We start from the raw sequence: 18,504 nt of genomic DNA, 5'->3' as shown, positions 1-18,504 counted from the left end.
AAGAAAAATTTTGTTTGTTATTGTGGAAAAACTGAAAAGAAATTAATAGGAAACACATGAAAGAAAATTCGTGTAGAAAAATCTTGTTTGTTATTGCGGGAAAATTGAAAAGATGAATAATGAAACGCAAGAAGTTATTAGGAAAGACATGAAAGAAAATATGTATAAAAAAAAAAATGTTGTTCGTCCTTATCGATTTCATGTTTATTGCAGCAAATAGAACAAAATATGGAAAAAAAAATTAATAGAGAATAGAATAAAAAATGAAATTAAAAGAAAAGAAAGAAAAGAAACAAAAGAAAAAAAGTGAATGACAAGATGGTTCAAACAGAAAAAAAAAGAAAGAAAAGATAAGAAAAGAAAAAGAAAGAAAAGATAAGAAAAGAAAAGAAAAAGAAAAAAATGAATGACGAGATGGTTCAAAGAGAAAAAAAAGAAAGAAAAGATAAGAAATGAAAAGAAAGAAAAAGAAAAAAAGAGCAAATGACAAAATGGTTCAAACACAAGAGAAAAAAAAAATGATGATGATGATGATGATGGAAATAATGATGAGGGTAAAGTTGATGATGACTAATTACCAATGCAGTTATTATTACCATTATTATTATTATTATTATTATTATTATTATTATTATTATTATTATTATTATTACTATCATTATTGCTCTCTACACATCTCTCTCTCTCTCTCTCTCTCTCTCTCTCTCTCTCTCTCTCTCTCTCTCTCTCTCTCATTTATACACCCATCTATTCATTTCTCTCTCTCTCTCTCTCTCTCTCTCTCTCTCTCTCTCTCTCTCTCTCTCTCTCTCTCTCTCTCTCTCTCTCTCTCTCTCTGTCTCTCTATCTCTATCTCTCTCTCTCTCTCTCTCTCTCTCTCTCTATCTCTCTCTCTCTCTCTCTCTCTCTCTCTCTCTCTCTCTCTCTCTCTCTCTCTCTCTCTCTCTCTCTACTAATACCAAAAGGAGGATAAATCAAGCTATGTAAATAATGAAAAAACGATGTAATATATGATTTATGAAAATGAAAACAAAACAGGCAAGGTAGCTTTTGGAATGGTTACGTGTGAGCGAAATACTGATGCGCACACACACACACACACACACGCACACACACGCACGCACACAGCTCGAACACAATCATATCACAATGTTTAGTTTTTTTCTTCCTTTTTCTTCTATCTCTCTGTTTTAGATTCTGCAATACAACACTACTTGGTGGACAAAAAATTATTAAAGAGTATAGGAAGTATGAAAAAAGTATGTAGTATATCTTATTTTTAGATGAAGAAAACGTAAACTGGTTGCCGCAAGAGTTAAAATGAATGGTAAATGTATAAATAAATCCTTCTTTCACGTACAGCAGAAAAAACGTCGATCATTGTTTCTATATCACAGTGAAGAAAATTGATCGGTTGATGTCACTGCAAAAGGTATAAGGACTTAAAAGAGAACGTTAAACTGCTATTTCAACTATCGTAAATCAGAAAGTCAATACCTGCCAATACCTGTTAGATTGGTTGACATCATTGCAAAAGGTAAGGACTTAAAAGAGAATGTTATACTCCTCTTTCGACTCATAAACCAGAAAGTCAATACCTGTCAATACCTGTTAGATTGGTTGACATCATTGCAAAAGGTAAGGACTTAAAAGAGAATGTTATACTCCTCTTTTGACTCGTAAACCAGAAACTCAATACCTGTCAATACCTGTTAAGTGATGGTTCTCAGTCAGACAGCAAGTCAATTTTCTAAACCTGTTACCTACCTCTCTTCTACCCAGTGTGAAAATCAATTATTGCAAGAAATGAGTGCTTGAAAATTGTATGCCGAGGATTTCCACGTTCTCCTAACAGACACACAATATATAAAAACCTGTTACCTTTGTCCTTTTCTCATTACATCACTGAGAAAATATTAATTGGTGATCATATTGGAAAAGAAGTACAGGTAAATAAGGTATTGATTCTTTCTGTCATATCTTATACTCATGACTCTCCCTCACATAGCAAGTCAATTTCATATACCTGGACTGTCACCTACCTCTCTTCTACCCAGTGTGAAAATCAATTATTGCAAGAGATGAGTGCTTGAAAATTGTATGGTGAGGCTTTCCACGTCCTCCTAACAGACAGACGATATATGAAAACCTGTTAACTTTGTCCTTTTCCCATTACATCACTGAGAAAATATTAATTGGTGATCATATAGGAAAAGAAGTACAGGTAAATAAGGTATTGATTCTTTCTGTCATATCTTATACTCATGACTCTCCCTCACATAGCAAGTCAATTTCATATACCTGAACTGTCACCTACCTCTCTTCTACCCAGTGTGAAAATCAATTATTGCAAGAGATGAGTGCTTGAAAATTGTATGGTGAGGCTTTCCACTTTCCACTTTCCACTTTCCACATAGCAAGTCAATTTCATATACCTGAACTGTCACCTACCTCTCTTCTACCCAGTGTGAAAATCAATTATTGCAAGAGATGAGTGCTTGAAAATTGTATGGTGAGGCCTTCCACGTTCTCCTAACAGACACACGATATATGAAAACCTGTTAACTTTGTCCTTTTCTCATTACATCACTGAGAAAATATTAATTGGTGATCATATAGGAAAACATGTACGGTGAGGAAAAGGTGTCATTTCCTTGTGCTTTATCCTTCATAGATGCTTCCTTACCAAGTACAGAAAGGCGATATTATACACATGTTGCCAGGCTCTCGTCCAACCACTGTGAAAATCGATTATTGCAAAAGATGTGAGCTTAAAAATTGCCTATATTGCATCTTTCCACTTCATCCTAACATAAAGACAAGATAAAAACCCGTCCATTTTGTCTCTATATCACCGTGAAAATATTAGTCAGTGAGCGTATTGCAAGAAGTGTATGAAAAAGAGAGAAAATACTACAGCTTCGTCACTTCTCACATTATATACACATACTAGATGCCTTAGAAAGTCAGTATTATACACATCTTAACTTCCTCTCTGCTAACCACAAGCGACGGACCAAATTTGTGGCTTTACTGTGTACCAGCGACGGGCCAAATTTGTGGCTTTACTGTGTACCAGCGACGGGCCAAATTTGTGGCTTTACCATGTACCAGCGACAGGCCAAATTTGTGGCTTTACTGTGTACCAGCGACGGGCCAAATTTGTGGCTTTACTGTGTACCAGCGACGGGCCAAATTTGTGGCTTTACTGTGTACCAGCGACGGGCCAAATTCGTGGCTTTACCATGTAGCAGCGACAGGCCAAATTTTTGCCATGATATAAACCCCCCAAAATAGATGATGCATAAACTGATCACAAATGCTTTGATATATATTATGAAATGGTTTGCGTGAGTGATGATTTTTGCTCGTTTTTCTTGCTTAGAGGGGCCTGTAAGAAACATGATCCCCGCAGCTACCAGGTTAAGAGGCTGTGAAGATAGTTAAACTGCTGTGAAGATGGATAACATGCCGTGGAAAAAGTTATAATGTCGCATAATCTTTCTTTTCTTTTACTGCTGCCAGGGAAAAATAAATAAGAAAAAAAGAAAAAAATAATCAATAAAAAAAGATAAAAAAAACATCGGTAAATAATTAAAAATAGTTAAAATGTCGAGTAATCTTTCCTTTATTGCTGCCGAGAAAAAATAAATAAGTAGAAAAAGTAGAAATGAATCAATAAAAAAAGAGAAGAAAAGATCGGTAAATATATATGGAGGTTCGCGCTCAAAAAAAATAAATACATAAGTGCGCGCGTACCAAAAAAAAAGGAGACGAAAGGGTGAACTAAGCTAAATAAATGATAATAATTGTAGTAGTAACCAAGCCTCATTACGACTCCTAAATCATCTTCCAGGCATTCATCGGCCTCATCATTTCGTACTTTGCCCTTAAATAAAAAAAAGGGAAATAAAAACAACTAACTAAATAATAATAATAATAGTAATAACAGTAGTGACCAAGCCTCATTACGACTCCTAAATCATCTTCCGGGCACTCATCGGCCTCATCATTTCGAACTTTGGCTTTATATAAAAAAACATAAATTAAATACAACTAACTAAATAATAATAATAATAGTAATGATAGTAGTAGTAGTAGTAACCAAGCCTCATTACGACTTTTAAATCATTTTCCGGGCACTCATCGGCCTCTCCATTTCGTACTTTGCCCTCAAATAAAAAAAAGGAATATAAAAACAACTAACTAAATAATAATAACAGTAATAATGGCAGTAATCAACCCTCATTACAAACTCTAAATCATCTTCCGGGCACTCATCGGCCTCTTCATTTTGTACTTTGCCCTAAAAAAAATAAAAAAAAAATAAATAAATAAATAAATAAATAAAGAGAGGGAGAACTAAATAACCACATAAATAATAATAATAGTAATTGTAATAGTCATAAACAGCCCCCATTACGACTTTTAAATCATCTTCCGATACTCATCAACAACCCCATTTCGTACTTTGACCTCAATGTAAAAAAAAACGCAGAACAATAACACACACACACTACATCACAAACACACACACAAACACACACACACACCTGCTCATCGACGAAAACACAAACACTACTTCTTCCTCTACTTCATCTACTTCTACTTCTTCTTCTTCTTCTTCTTGAGGCCTCACTGGGACGGGGTGGGTGGGTGGGTACACGGGTCAGCTTGCGGGCACGGGGGAGGAAGGGGGAAATGTGATGGGGGGGATGGGAGGAGCTGGTGAGGTGATGGTATAGGAATGGGCAGTGGGTATGTCTCTGGGTATGGGGAGAGAAGGAAGGAAGGGGTATGGGTGATGGGCATATGTAATAATGGGGGCTAGTGAGGAGGAGAGGGTATGGGAAATGATCTAGAAATGGGCAGTGAATATATGTCTTGGCAAGGGAGAGGAAGGAGGAATGGGAGATGTGATATGGGTGGGTATATGAAGGAAGGGATGGGGGTATGAGTGATGGGCATACATAAGTGACGGGGCATGGTGAGGTGACAGTACAGGGAATGGTATAGACATGGGCAGTGGGTATGTGTCTTTGGAGGAAGGGGAAATGTGATGGGGGTACAAGTGATGGGCATACTTAGGTGGTGATGGGGCATGGTGAGGAAGTGATGGTACAGGGAATGGTTAGGCATGATGGGCAATGGGTATGTGTCTTAGGGTGAGAGGAAGAAGGAAGGGGACATGTGATGGGGGTATGGGAGGTAGGTCAACATAAGTGATGGGGCTAGTCAGGAGGTGAGGGGCATAGGGAATGGTACAGAAATGGGCAGTGAATATATGTCTTAGGGGAAGGGAATCGGGGTACAAGTGATGGGGCTAGTGAGGTGATGGTACACGGAATGGTTAGGCATGATGGGCAGTGGGTATGTGTCTCAGGAGGAAGGGGAAATGTGATGGGGCATATTGAGGTGATGGTACAGAGAATGGTCCAGGCATGATGGGCAGTGGGTATGTGTCCTTGGGGGAAGGGGAAATGTGATGGGGGGTATACATAAGTGATGGGGCTGGCGAGGTGATGGTACAGGGAATGGTCCAGGCATGATGGGCAGTGGGGAGTGTCTTAGGTTAGGTCAGAGTTGCTTTTCACTCACGGCAGAAACTGAAAATAAAAGAGATACGACAATATTAGAAAGTGCATCAGTGTGTGTGTTTTTAATTAGACGCATAAAGAAAGGGTTGTGTGGTTAATCTCAAGTCATACAGATTAATACAACTTAGAAGCTTTGAGTGTACAGGTAGCTCGATTTATGCGAGTTTAGTTTACGTGTTTTTTAAATAACGTGGGGTCCAAAATCCAAATAAATGTTTAATTTACACGTTTTTTTTAACTTATACGCGATATTTTACGGAGTGGCCACCAGATGTCTCATGCAACTGGACTCACACAGCGCTGCGACCTCACAGCTGAGCTCAGTTCTTCCCGCGCGCCACTTGAACAACAATACAGTACCCACGCTGCCACGCTACTCAACAACAACAACACCCTCACTGCTGTGCTACCACGAAGGGAAGGGCAGCCAGAGGAGGAACCACGAGAGGGAGAGGAGTCAGAGTGATACAGTAGGCAATAAAGGTACAAACCTACCTCTTGTTTTACATTGTTTTTGATTTACACGACCTCTTCAAGGACACAATACTCGCATAAATCAAGAGTTACCTGTATAAGGAGAGAGCTGACCCTACTCAACCATTTGAAAAGGACATAAATAAAGGATTGTGTGGTTCATCTCAAGTCATACAGATTAATACAACGTAGAAGCTTTGAGTGTATAGGGAGAAAGCTCACCCTACTCCACCATATACTAGGACATAATTAGAGAATCGTGTGGTTAATCTCAAGCCATACAGATTAATACAACTTAGAAGCATCCGTGCCAATCAGAGTGGACGGGTTAAGGGGATCAAAGGATGTCAACCAAGCTCGAAAAATTGAATTAAAATGAAACTCACCACCTGCTCTGCTAACTCAATCAAAAATCAGCTATTGGCAAAGTTGGTTAGGTGTTCAGAAAGGTACAAATTAATGAAACCGTTGATATATGATGTATTATGAAAGAAAGCTGGTCAGGTGTTCAGATACATACAAATTAATGAAACCGTTGTATTATGAAAGAAAGTTGGTTAGGTGTTCAGATACATACAAATTAATGAAACCGTTGTATTATGAAAGAAAGTTGGTTAGGTGTTCAGAAAGGTACAAATTAATGAAACCGCTGATATATGATGTATTATGAAAGAAAGTTGGTTAGGTGTTCAGATACATACAAATGGTAAATAATGTATAAAATTATATCCATGCGTGATTTAACATGAAGGTTAATGCAAACGTTCCCTAGAGAGCGATAGGTATTCTTAAGTGAGGAGACTTAGAAACTATATTAGAAATTGAATGGAAAGTGATCTCTTTTGATATGTACGTAATTACATAATCAAACTACCATTCCATCATTCCATTATCATTGCCTCATAAGTACTACATATCATGAAGGCAAGAAACATGGAGAAACACTTCCACAAAATTAAAAAATATAAAAACGAAAACCACAAAAAAAACAAGGAGACAAACACACACATTGTCACCTTCGTAAACCAACCACCCAAGTCATTCTTTTCTACTTTTCAGGAAATCAGAAAAGAACTGCCATTATCTCATTTGGCTTAAGATTCAGGCAGAAATGAAAAGGCGAATTCTAGATCACTGAAACCCTGAGTGACGAAGGTGAGAAGCAGGCTTTTTTTTTTCTTTTTTTTTTACCCTTGTTGCCCTTGAGCCGTATCCTTTGATGTGAAAAAAAAACTATACAAAAACGGGAGTCACATGTTGAAAAATTTATGTAGACAAATACCTGGAAATCGCTGAAAAATGACTTAGGCAATTATTTCATGAGGGTGACGATATGCTAGACAAAGAAAATGAGCATAACACACAGTAATAAAACAACACCAAAAATGATAGAAAAGAAAGCAACACATAATAGAAGAAGAAGTAAAACCAGTAAGAGGATCATTATTAACCCAGTAGCAGCGACGGGTCAAATTTGTGGCTTTACCGCGTACCAGCGACGGGCCAAATTTTTCCCTTGACATAAACCCCCCAAAATAGATGATGCAAAAACTGATCACAAATGCGTTGATATATCTTATGAAATGGTTTGCGTGAGTGATGATTTTTTTCCCATGAATTCGCTTAGAGGGGCTTTTAAGAAACATGATCCCCGCAGCTACCGGGTTAAGCATGAGAAGAAACAGAATAGGAAAAAGAAGCAGAAATGTGGAAGCAAGAAAAAAATGACTCTGAAGATGACCACAGATAAATGAAGAGGTCATCAGTTCATCACCATGGAGAGTGACATAAGGAAAAAAAGATGAAAAAATAATGTACAAAAAAAGGATGAAAATAATAGGACAAGGTTGACATTGATTAGGACAATGTACCTAGACACACACACATTCAAGAAAGCACAGCAAATACAAATTAATAAATATGCGAATGAATAAAAATACTGGTAAAACAAACAAAAAAATGAGAATAAAATAAACTACTAAAAATACTAGTAGAATAAATGACCCGAACCTAACTTGACCTCAACTGAGAAAACAATAGAAATAAATAAAAACACTGATGAAATAAATCCTTAACCTCCTGAAAAATAAATAAATCAACAAAAATAAACAAACAAATAAAAATAATAACCCTAAACTAACCTAACCTAACCTAACCAAGAAGTAAAAAACAAACCTAACCTGGAGAAAAAACAAAAAAATAAGCAGAAAAAAATGACAATTCTAAGCTAACCTAACCTAACCAAGAAGCAAAAATAAAGAAAGTAAAGCACAACCCTAACTTAACCAAACATAACCTGGAGAAAAAACAAAAAAAATAAGCAGAAAAAATTACCCTAACCTAACCTAACGAAGAAGCAAAAATAAAAATAAAAACCCTAAAACATAACCCGAAGAAAGAAAAAAGAAGAAAAGAAACAAAAAAAATGATCCTAAGCCAGTGGTTCTTAACCTGGGTTCGACCGCAACGAGCCAGTCTCAGCGGTTCGGCCGAGACCCTCCCGAAAGACACTGCAATCTTGCAATAGAATTTTAAGCAAATTTTCCTTAACATTCTTATTTTATGAATTAAAATGGAATCCATTCTCTGTATTACCCAAAATTAATATACTCTTGAATTTTGAGGCAATTTTTCTTCCATTTGTATGTTTTTTTCTTTATACTTGAGGAGTTCGGCTACTGTGCGGAGGTTTTCATTAGGGTTCAGCGTCTCTGAAAAGGTTAAGAACCATTGCCCTAAGCTAACCTAACCTAACATTCACATACTGAGAACACGATGCCGAGGACCACGATGAGGAGAACCACGCCCAGGATGATGCCGCAGATGAACTTCTTCTTCAGCGCCTTCTTCATGTTCTGCCGCGCCTGCACCAGCTCTATGCGCCCCTTCTCGGTCTTGGTCTGGGCCTCGAATACGTTGTTCTCTATCCGGCTCACCACGTCGCCTTGCTCCCGGACCAACAGTGCAATCTCCTGTGAATGAGGGGGGGTGGAGTGAGGGGGTGAGTGGGGAGAGGCAGCCAGGGGTGAGGGTGGGGAAGTAGGGGGAGTAGAGCTGTGTGTTTCTCTCCTCCACTTCCTTAGTCTCTCTTTTAGTTTCCTTCTCTTTTCTCTTTATATTTACAACAACTAACTCTCCCTTTCCTTCCCTTCCTGCCTTCTGTCCTTCCTTCTTTCCTTTCCTTTCCCATTTCTCCTTAAATTCACAACCTTTCATCTGTCCCTCCCTTCCACCTTTCCCTTCCCTTTCCCCTTCCACACAAGCTAGCCTGGAAAAGTTGGAAAGTTTCGTTTAGTCGGCGCAACATCTGTGGTCATATGCCGGAGAGAGACAGAAGGGGAAGGAATTATAGGAGAAGGGAACAAACCCTAGGAGACAGGACACAACCCCTGATTAATACCTGGTACCCATTCACTGCTGGGTGGACAGAGGCGTAGGGTATCGGAAAAGCTGCCCAAATAACTAGCCTGTAAGAGTTGATGCTGTCCCTTCTCTATTCTTCCTTCCGTTCCCTTCCCTTTTCCCCTTAAACTCACAACCTTACATCTGTCCCTTCCTTACACCTTTCCCTTCCCTTGCTGTCGCTTCTCTATTCTTCCTTCCGTTCCCTTCCCTTCTCCCCTTAAACTCACAACCTTTCGTACGTCCCTTCCCTCCACCTTTCCCTTCCCTCCCCTTCCACCCGAACTAACCTGGAAGAGTGTGTGCAGCTCGAGGATGGACTTCTCGAGCTTGACAAAGGCCTCGTGTCTCTCCTGCAAGTCGTTCAGCTGCTGTTTGGCCATCGTGGTTTGCCGAATCAGGTTTTGCGTGAAGATTTCCGTCGACTCTTCTATGAGGTTCTCCAGTTCCTCCTCATCGTACCCGACCTGGCCTGTGGGGGAGAGTGAGTGAGTGAGTGAGTGAAAAAGTGAGAGGGTGTGGTAGGGAAGGAATGGATGAAGTGAGTGAGCGAGTGAGTGTGGAAAAGAAAGAAGGAATGAAGGAATAAGGGAGAGTGAGTGAGTGAGATAAGAAAGGAAGGAAGGATGAGAGGGAATGATGAAAAAAGGAAGGAAGGATGAGAGGGAATGATGGAAAAAGGAAGGAAGGATGAGAGGGAATGATGAAAAAAGGAAGGAAGGATGAGAGGGAATGATGGAAAAAGGAAGGAAGGATGAGAGGGAATGATGGAAAATGAATGAAGGATGAGAAGGAATTATTGAAAAAGGAAGGAAGGATGAGAGGAATGATGGAAAAGGAAGGAAGGATGAGAGGAATGATGAAAAAGGAAGGAAGGATGAGGAATGATGGAAAAGCAAGGAAGCATGACAGCGAAGGATGCAAAAAGGAAGGAAGGATGAGAGGGAATGATGAAAAAAGGAAGGAAGGATGAGAGGGAATGATGGAAAAAGGAAGGAAGGATGAGAGGGAATGATGGAAAAAGGAAGGAAGGATGAGAGGGAATGATGGAAAAAGGAAGGAAGGATGAGAGGGAATGATGAAAAAAGGAAGGAAGGATGAGAGGGAATGATGAAAAAAGGAAGGAAGGATGAGAGGGAATGATGAAAAAAGGAAGGAAGGATGAGAGGGAATGATGGAAAAAGGAAGGAAGGAAAGCAGAAAGAAAAAAAAGGAAGAAAGGAAAAAAAAGAAGGAAGGAAGAAAGGAGGATAGGGAGAAAAAGGAGAGAATCAAGATAGTATGTCAGGAATTGATAAAACACACCTGTAATAATGAGCTCCTTCCTGACATATTGCGTGTGTCTGTTATGGGCCTCCACCTGCATGGACGAGAGCTCCTGCAACACCTGGGTCAGCAGAACGCCCAGCGAGAAGTGGTGAGTCCGGGCCACATGCTGCACCACGCCGGTACTCTTGCCCCCCTTCTGCTTCACCTGGACCGAGGGGAAGGTAGACTAGAGTATATGTTGTAGACGCATTTTTGTTTGTCGGTGTATGATTGAGGGAAGGAGGAATTATATAGCTTACGTCGGGATGGGAAGGAACAGGAAAGGTTGGGTCGTTACTTATAAAAAGAGGATGTTTATAAGTAAATTTAAACCCCTTCCCCACCCACCCTCCACTGACCCTTCTCTCCTAACTTCCACCCATGCTTCCCCTTCCACTTCTCCCCTCTCACCTCACTCTTCCACCCTCCTCTAACCTCTTCCACTTACCACTCATTAACCCTTTCCCTCCAATGTGCTCTCCACCTACCCATCCCCTCGGCAAGTAAAACAAGGAAACAATAATAAATAAAAAAAAGCTCGCTACTCGCTGCTCCTATAAAAGAATCAAAAGAGGTGGCCGAAAGAGAGAAATACAACCCCCTATTCCCTCTAGCCACCCTTCCCTTCTCACCCTCAGCACACCCTTACTCACTACCCCTCCCCTCCCTTCCTTCCTCCTACTCCACACACTCACAGCCTCGAGGTCTGAGCGTAGTTTCTTAGCGTCACCCTTGATGCCGGCAACCGTGTCCTCAACCTCCTGCCGGCTGTCGTTGTCATGCACCATCCGCCGGAGCTCCGAGACGTGATCCCCCATGCCCTGCAGCGGCGGCGGCAGCGGACGGCAGCGGCGGAGACAGGGAGAATGTAAATATGGAGGTAAGTGTACGATGGAGTAAAAAGTATAAAAGCAAAAAGGAGAAGGAAAAGGTAACAGTAGAAATAGCAAAAAGAAGACAGTAAATGTGGTATTGATATAAAAAGGAGAAGGAGAAGGTAACAGGGTAGTAGAAGGAAGGAAATGAAGAAAGTAATGAGTGTATGATTATGAAAAGAAGAAGATGGTGTGTAGGATATTAAAAAGAGGGAGTAGAGGAAAATGAAGTAGAAGGAGAAGGAGGAAAATAAAGGTGTGTGTGTTGATGAAGAAAGTAATGAGTGATTAATAATGAAAAGAAGAAGATGGTAAGTAGGATATTAAAAAGAGGGAGTAGAGGAAAATGAAGTAGAAGGAGAAGGAGGAAAATAAAGGTGTGTGTGTTGATGAAGAAAGTAATGAGTGTATAATTATGAAAAGAAGAAGATGGTATGTAGGATATTAAAAAGAGGGAGTAGAGGAAAATGAAGTAGAAGGAGAAGGAGGAAAATAAAGATGTGTGTGTTGATGAAGAAAGTAATGAGTGTATAATTATGAAAAGAAGAAGATGGTATGTAGGATATTAAAAAGAGGGAGTAGAGGAAAATGAAGTAGAAGGAGAAGCAGGAAAATAAAGATGTGTGTGTTAATGAAGAAAGTAACAAGTAAAATCATGAAAAAAGATGATAATAGATATAACTAGACTCATAGCACCCGGAGAGCGCACACCTCCGCCAAAGACTGTCCTGAAAATTGGTCTGGGCATCAACTGTGACCCTATGCATCATATGGAAGCATTTGTTTTGAAATTTAATGAAATTCTATTTTTTTGGAAACTTTGACCTTGGGAAACTTTTCAAGGTCAAGGTCAAAGTTCAAGGTCAAGGCCATGCAAGGTGCGTCTTTCCATGAGCTAAAATATGAACCAAGCCTGAAGTCTCTACGATGAAGAGAACCAAATTTAGGGCCAATCTGACGTTTTGTGCGACCTTGACCTTTGACCTTTGACATCAAAATTTTAATGGGTTCTATTCTGGATGGACACGAAGCTTCCCTTAAAAATTAGCTGAGATATCCGCAAAATCGTGCACAGGAGACTGCTCACGAACAAACAAACAAATAAATAAATAAACAAACATACTGGCCAGACCAAAAATATAAACTCTTCCCAACTTCTTTGGCGAAGGTAATAATAATAAAGACAGAGAAGATAATGGAGTAAAAGTAGAAGGAAAAAGTAAACAAAGAAGTGAGAGTGTTAATGAACAAAGCTATGGTGACTCCCCTATCCCTCCCTCCTCCCCACACACCAACCCACCTTCAGCTTGTCATAGAGCGGCCCAATCTTGTCGAGGAGTTCCAGCAGCTCCTTCTGGTCGTCGCTGCCTTCCATGGTCACCACCGTCGCCTCTGAGCCACCCGGGACCTTGCTCTGCTCCTGGAACTCCTTCAGCCTGTCCCGTGTCATGATGATCTCCTTAGGTTTCTGTGGTGAAGGATGGGAAGGAGGGTTAGGTCTGGTTAGGTTAGGTTAGGTTACGTCACTTTGTTGTATGGAAAGTCTCATTAGTAGGGAAGCATATATGAATTTTCTGAGTCAAGACCTATAGTATCTGTTTGGGGTTTTGTTAGGTTAGGTTAGGTTATGTCACTTTGTTGTATGGAAAGTCTCATTAGTAAGGAAGCATATATGAATTTTCTGAGTCAAGACCTATAGAAACTGTTTGGGGTTTTGTTAGGTTAGGTTAGGTCACTTTGTTGTATAGAAAGTCTCATTAGTAAGGAAGCATATATGATTTCTCTGAGTCAAGACCTATAGTGACTGTTTGGAGTTTTGTTAGGTCAGGTTAGGTTAGGTTAGGTTAACTGGAGGGTGACATGAGCCTCAATGGGCGTCACTTCAACAATCTCGCCTGCGCCACCACCGGGCGAAGGGACATCCACTAACAGCCCCCTAAAAACTGAAGTGTAAAGAATCAACAAAAATCTCTGCCTTAAAAAAAAAAAAGTAACTCTCCCAAATATTCCCGAAAATTCCCATATATCTATTCAGTCAAAAAATACAGAATCCAACACACAAAACTACAAAGGCGTGAAACAAAATAAAAAGTGCGCCAACACATTCCTTATACTCACCATCATGATTCCTAGCAATACTTCAAGGGGGGGCAGAGGAGAGAGAGGAAGAAAGAGTAATGTTAATATAGGACTCTAAGAAAGGGGTGGACAGAGAGAGGAAGAGAAGAAGTGGTACAGTAATAGATAGTAAATAGATAGTAATAGATAGTAAAGAAGGAAGGAAGGAAGGAAAGCAGAGAGGAAAAAAAGAGGGAAAGAAGGAAGAAGGATAGGAGGGAAGGAAAAAAAGAAGGTAGTATAGAAGGAGTGGAGAAAACAGAAATACAGGAAGCAAAGAGGAAGGAAGGAAGGAAGGAAGGAAGGAAGGAAGGACACAGCAATGCATAAGTTAATACAAAAGAATATGAAGGAAGGAAAGGTGAAAGAAGGGAGAGAAATAACTGAAAAAGAAAGGAAGAAGGAAGGAAAGTAGGAAGAGCGTAGGAATATCAAGGAAGAGAGGGAGATAGATAGATAGATAGATAGATAGATAGAATAGACAGAAGGAGAGAGATAGACAGAGAGACAGAGTAGAAAACACTGAAGGGAGGAAAAAGAGTTAAAGATTAGATTAAAGAAAGGAAATGAGAGGAGGAGGAGGAGGAGGAGGAGGAGGATATGGAGAAGGAAAATTAAGAAAAGAAAAATATATATATAACACAGATAATTAATAAAGGATACGCAAGATTAAAAATAACTTGAGAATGTGTTTGTCCCTAATGATAATCAGATCAGGATATTCAATTAACATAAAACCAATAAATGAAGAGATATTTGTATTCTTATAAATAAAGAAAAAATTGTTACTCTTTCAACACTAAATTACTTACAGCTACGTTAATGTTTTAGTTTGTTTGTTTGTTTGTTTAGGCCAGCGAGCTTTATATAATTAACAGGTACAGAAGTATTTGTATTATTGTAAGACATATTTATAAGACTATCTACACAATACTTATTACTAAAAAGTTTATTATTAACCTCATTTAAAAGACCTCTAGATAATTATAATAAATGTATCCTCTGAAGATAGTGCATGTATGATGAATTTAACACACACACACACACGCACACACACAAGGAAGGAAGGAAAAGTTGGACAAATATAGATTGGGAGACAGGACTGACCAAGCTTGAGTTTAGCCCCTGTATACTACAAATAGGTAAACACACACACACACACACACACACACACACACACACACACGCTATCAGTACACCCACACTGATAAGAAGATAACTGCCAAGCTAAGAAGTCTAATATGAACAGCTGTAGACAGACCCAGATGTACACACACACACACACACACACACAAAGAATATAATTAAGTAGTAGCTTCAGTAATAAGTCACACATCAAGACACACAAGGACAACACACACACACACACACACACACACACACACACACACACACACACACACACACACACAAAGGATATGGTTTAAATGCAGGTAAAGCTCTATATATGAGAGATGAGAGATCCTGTGAAAACTGTCTGTGTGTGCTGTTCTGTGTACTTACCCACCCCACTGGCTGTCTGTCCAGTGCGCAGCATGTGTACTCTTGTCCAATCCGTCCTCTCCCAGACAGACTATGGAACATCATATCCTCAGAGCATATGAGCTTACTAGAACCCCACCCCCCAAATCCAGGTGGGGGGGCGTGGTTGCATTTACTACTTTACTACTTCTAAAAGGAAATGCTTATCTCACTTCAAATTGTAAAGTGATAACTGCTTTTTGTTTGAAGAAAGTCTATATTCTTATTCACTAAAACTGATTAGATTTCTTTTTTCATTCATTTCATTCATCTACAATTCTGTGAAAAAAAAATAATTTGAAATTAATTAGTTATTGCAAATTTTTACTTTTTTGTCCCTAAAATGGACTAATTAGAACTCATTCAAAATTTTTGAATTTTATGAGTACATGCAGTGTGAGGTACCTACCTATAGCACATTTTCAGTTGAATCGGATAATATAATAATACGATTACTATAAAACGCCAGCGGTTCCGATTAGAGCAACCAAGCGGTAACAACTGATTTAGAGCCTATTCAGGCAGTAATGTCACTCAGGTTATTTTTTTTAGCACCAAATCAACATTTATGCTATGCTTGGACAGAGGAGGGCGTATTTGAATTAAAATTTAGAAATAAAGTATTTTTACCAAAAACAAATAAACTATAATATAAAGGGTTGAATGAAAAAAAATATCCAAAGGAGACTCTTCTAGTTGTAGTTTTTTTTAGTTATAAATTAATGATACCTACTGGACAAGGGTGAGTACCTAATGGGTAGGCTTATACTATTAGTCACACTCAGATGCACACACACACACACACACACACACATACACACACACACACACACACACGCTAGGATTTCCACCTCACTGCCTTTCCTAAAGACTCTTCCCACCTCCAACTTTGTCACACTACACTCTGCCAAGGCTTCCCTCCTCCTCTCCTCCCCTTCACTGTCACAACTCAATGTATTTTCCATGCGTTGTACTTTGTCTGTATCCTTGGAAAATTTGCCCAGTGTAATAGATCCTTAACCCAGTACCAGCGACAGGCCAAATTTGTGGCTTTACCGTGTAGCAGCGACAGGCCAAATTTGTGGCTTTACCGTGTAGCAGCGACAGGCCAAATTTGTGGCTTTACCGTGTACCAGTGACAGACCAAATTTGTGGCTTTACCGTGTAGCAGCGACAGGCCAAATTTGTGGCTTTACCGTGTAGCAGCGACAGACCAAATTTGTGGCTTTACCGTGTAGCAGCGACGGGCCAAATTTGTGGCTTTACCGTGTACCAGCGACAGGCCAAATTTGTGGCTTTACCGTGTAGCAGCGACGGGCCAAATTTTTGCCATGATATAAACCCCCAAAAATGCTCTACAGAGGTTTCGCTACCCGTGGTCACAAATGCGTTGATATATATATTATGAAATGGTTTGCGTGAGTGATGATTTTTGTTCATTTTTCTCGCTTTAAGAAACACGATCCCCACAGCTACTGGGTTAAGGCTATGGTATTTGAGAGGGCGAGAGAACAGGCCACTGATTTTGCAAAGCCGTGAGTTAGAGCAGAGGGTATGACGAAGTGTAGGATAAATTCAAAAGAAGCCTCGACACTTTCCTGAGGGCAGTGACATTTTTTTTTTTTTACAACAAAGGAGACAGCTCAAGGGCACAAAAAAAGGAAACAATAATATAAAAAAGCCTGCTACTCGCTGCTCCTAAAAAGAATCCAAAGAGGTGGCTGAAAGAGGGGGATGAGCCTATACTGTGAATAGCTGGGCAACAACAAACTCAATACCAGACCAAGTGGCCCTCGCTAATAGGGACACAAGATGCAAACTAAGATGTAAACTAAGGGGGTAAGAGATTATGAGTCCAGTGAGTGATCAGACCATGGTGAATCACACACACACACACACACACACTACCCTTACTTACATAGGCCTATACTTACACTAGTCTTATCAGAGAAGCAAACAGTCCTTCCTTGCCAATGCCAGAGCCCAGACTGACACACACACACACACACACACACACACACACACACACATGGGGAAATAATTGACTCACACACACACACACACACACACACGTACAGGAAAAAACAAGGAAAATATCTTACAAGTATACGTACAGGATACAGAAGAAAGAAAATAAGAAGAAGAAAAGGAGGAAAATATGGGAAATATCACATACGAATGAACACTAAGAAGGAGGAGGAGGAGGAGAAGGATCGAGGAGGAAGAAGAAGGAGGAGGAGAAGAAGGAGGAGAAGAAGAAAAAGGAGCAGAAGAAGAATGAGGAGAAGAAGAAGCAGGAGAAGAAGAAGAATGAGGAGAAGAAGAAGAAGCAGGAGAAGAAGAAGAAGAAGAGGAAGGAAAAGAAAAAGAAAAAAAAAGGAAAATATCACACACAAACACACGTACGAACACACCAGAAGAAAAAGAAAAGAAGAAAACAAAAGAAAAATAAGAAAACCAACACACACACACACACACACACACACACACACACACACACACGCACGTACACACACACACACCAAGAATAAAATAAAATAAAAAATAAATAAATAAATACCTCTGACTCACTCACAGGGAATTCCCCCCCAAAAAACCCTTCTATTTTCCCATTTTCCTCGACATCCACAGCCAATATCTTCCCAATACCCACATAATTAGAAGTATAAAGCCTATTTCTTCTTATTTATATGCCAGAGGGACCAAAAAACACGGTACTTACAGAGAAAAACAGGAAACACACGAGTCTGTCTGTCTGTGTGTGTGCGTGTGTGTGTGTGTTTACGTTTGGTGGTGGGGGTTGCCAAGTGGTCTTATTTATTACCCTTTTTACCTGTTATATAGCTATTAATAACTTGTAAGATATATATGATACTTGTTTTGTATTTATAGTTAAGTTTGTGATATATTTAACCTAATTTTGATGTATTAAAGGTTTGGTATTTCTCGATTTCCCTTATTTATTACCCTTTTTACCTGTTATATAGCTATTAATAACTTGTAAGATATAGATGAGATTTGTTTTGTATTTATAGTTAAGTTTGTGATATATTTAGCCCAATTTTGATATATTAAAGGTTTGGTATTTCTCGATTTCAACTAAGATATAGATGAGATTTGTTTTGTATTTATAGTTAAGTTTGTGATATATTAACCCAATTTTGATGTATTAAAGGGTTGGTATATGTCGGTTTCCCAAATCTATTACC

The 18,504-nt window shown here is 39.3% G+C and overlaps 2 protein-coding genes and 1 long non-coding RNA gene across 31 annotated transcripts in view; 1 reads left to right on the top strand and 2 right to left on the bottom strand.

Moving 5' to 3' along the window:
* LOC126985753 (uncharacterized) overlaps positions 1-18,504 on the bottom strand; it is a 123,338-nt gene that overhangs the window by 7,522 nt on the left and 97,312 nt on the right. The gene's annotated exons all lie outside the window — the stretch shown is intronic.
* On the top strand, positions 738-3,769 carry LOC126985779 (uncharacterized). Its single transcript, XR_007739024.1, has 2 exons — positions 738-1,958; positions 2,234-3,769. It is a non-coding gene; the product is annotated as an uncharacterized LOC126985779 (long non-coding RNA).
* On the bottom strand, positions 5,408-18,097 carry LOC126985766 (syntaxin-like). 2 transcript variants are annotated; one of them, XM_050841154.1, is made up of 7 exons: positions 18,018-18,097; positions 12,957-13,124; positions 11,477-11,602; positions 10,779-10,947; positions 9,764-9,945; positions 8,837-9,043; positions 5,408-5,606 (listed from the first exon to the last, which is right to left on the bottom strand). In XM_050841154.1, exons 2-7 carry the CDS (start codon positions 13,104-13,106, stop codon positions 5,595-5,597), a joined length of 846 nt encoding a protein of 281 aa, XP_050697111.1. In that variant the 5' UTR covers positions 13,107-13,124; positions 18,018-18,097; the 3' UTR covers positions 5,408-5,594. The 2 variants fall into 2 exon arrangements, with proteins under 2 accessions (XP_050697111.1, XP_050697110.1); XM_050841153.1 differs by lacking the exon at positions 18,018-18,097 and adding an exon at positions 13,775-13,794.

This window comes from Eriocheir sinensis, chromosome 60 (assembly GCF_024679095.1).
Source record: "Eriocheir sinensis breed Jianghai 21 chromosome 60, ASM2467909v1, whole genome shotgun sequence".
NCBI classification, from domain to species: domain Eukaryota; kingdom Metazoa; phylum Arthropoda; class Malacostraca; order Decapoda; family Varunidae; genus Eriocheir; species Eriocheir sinensis.
Note: the sequence above shows the minus strand (reverse complement) of the source record. Positions and strands in the feature narration are given on the sequence as shown.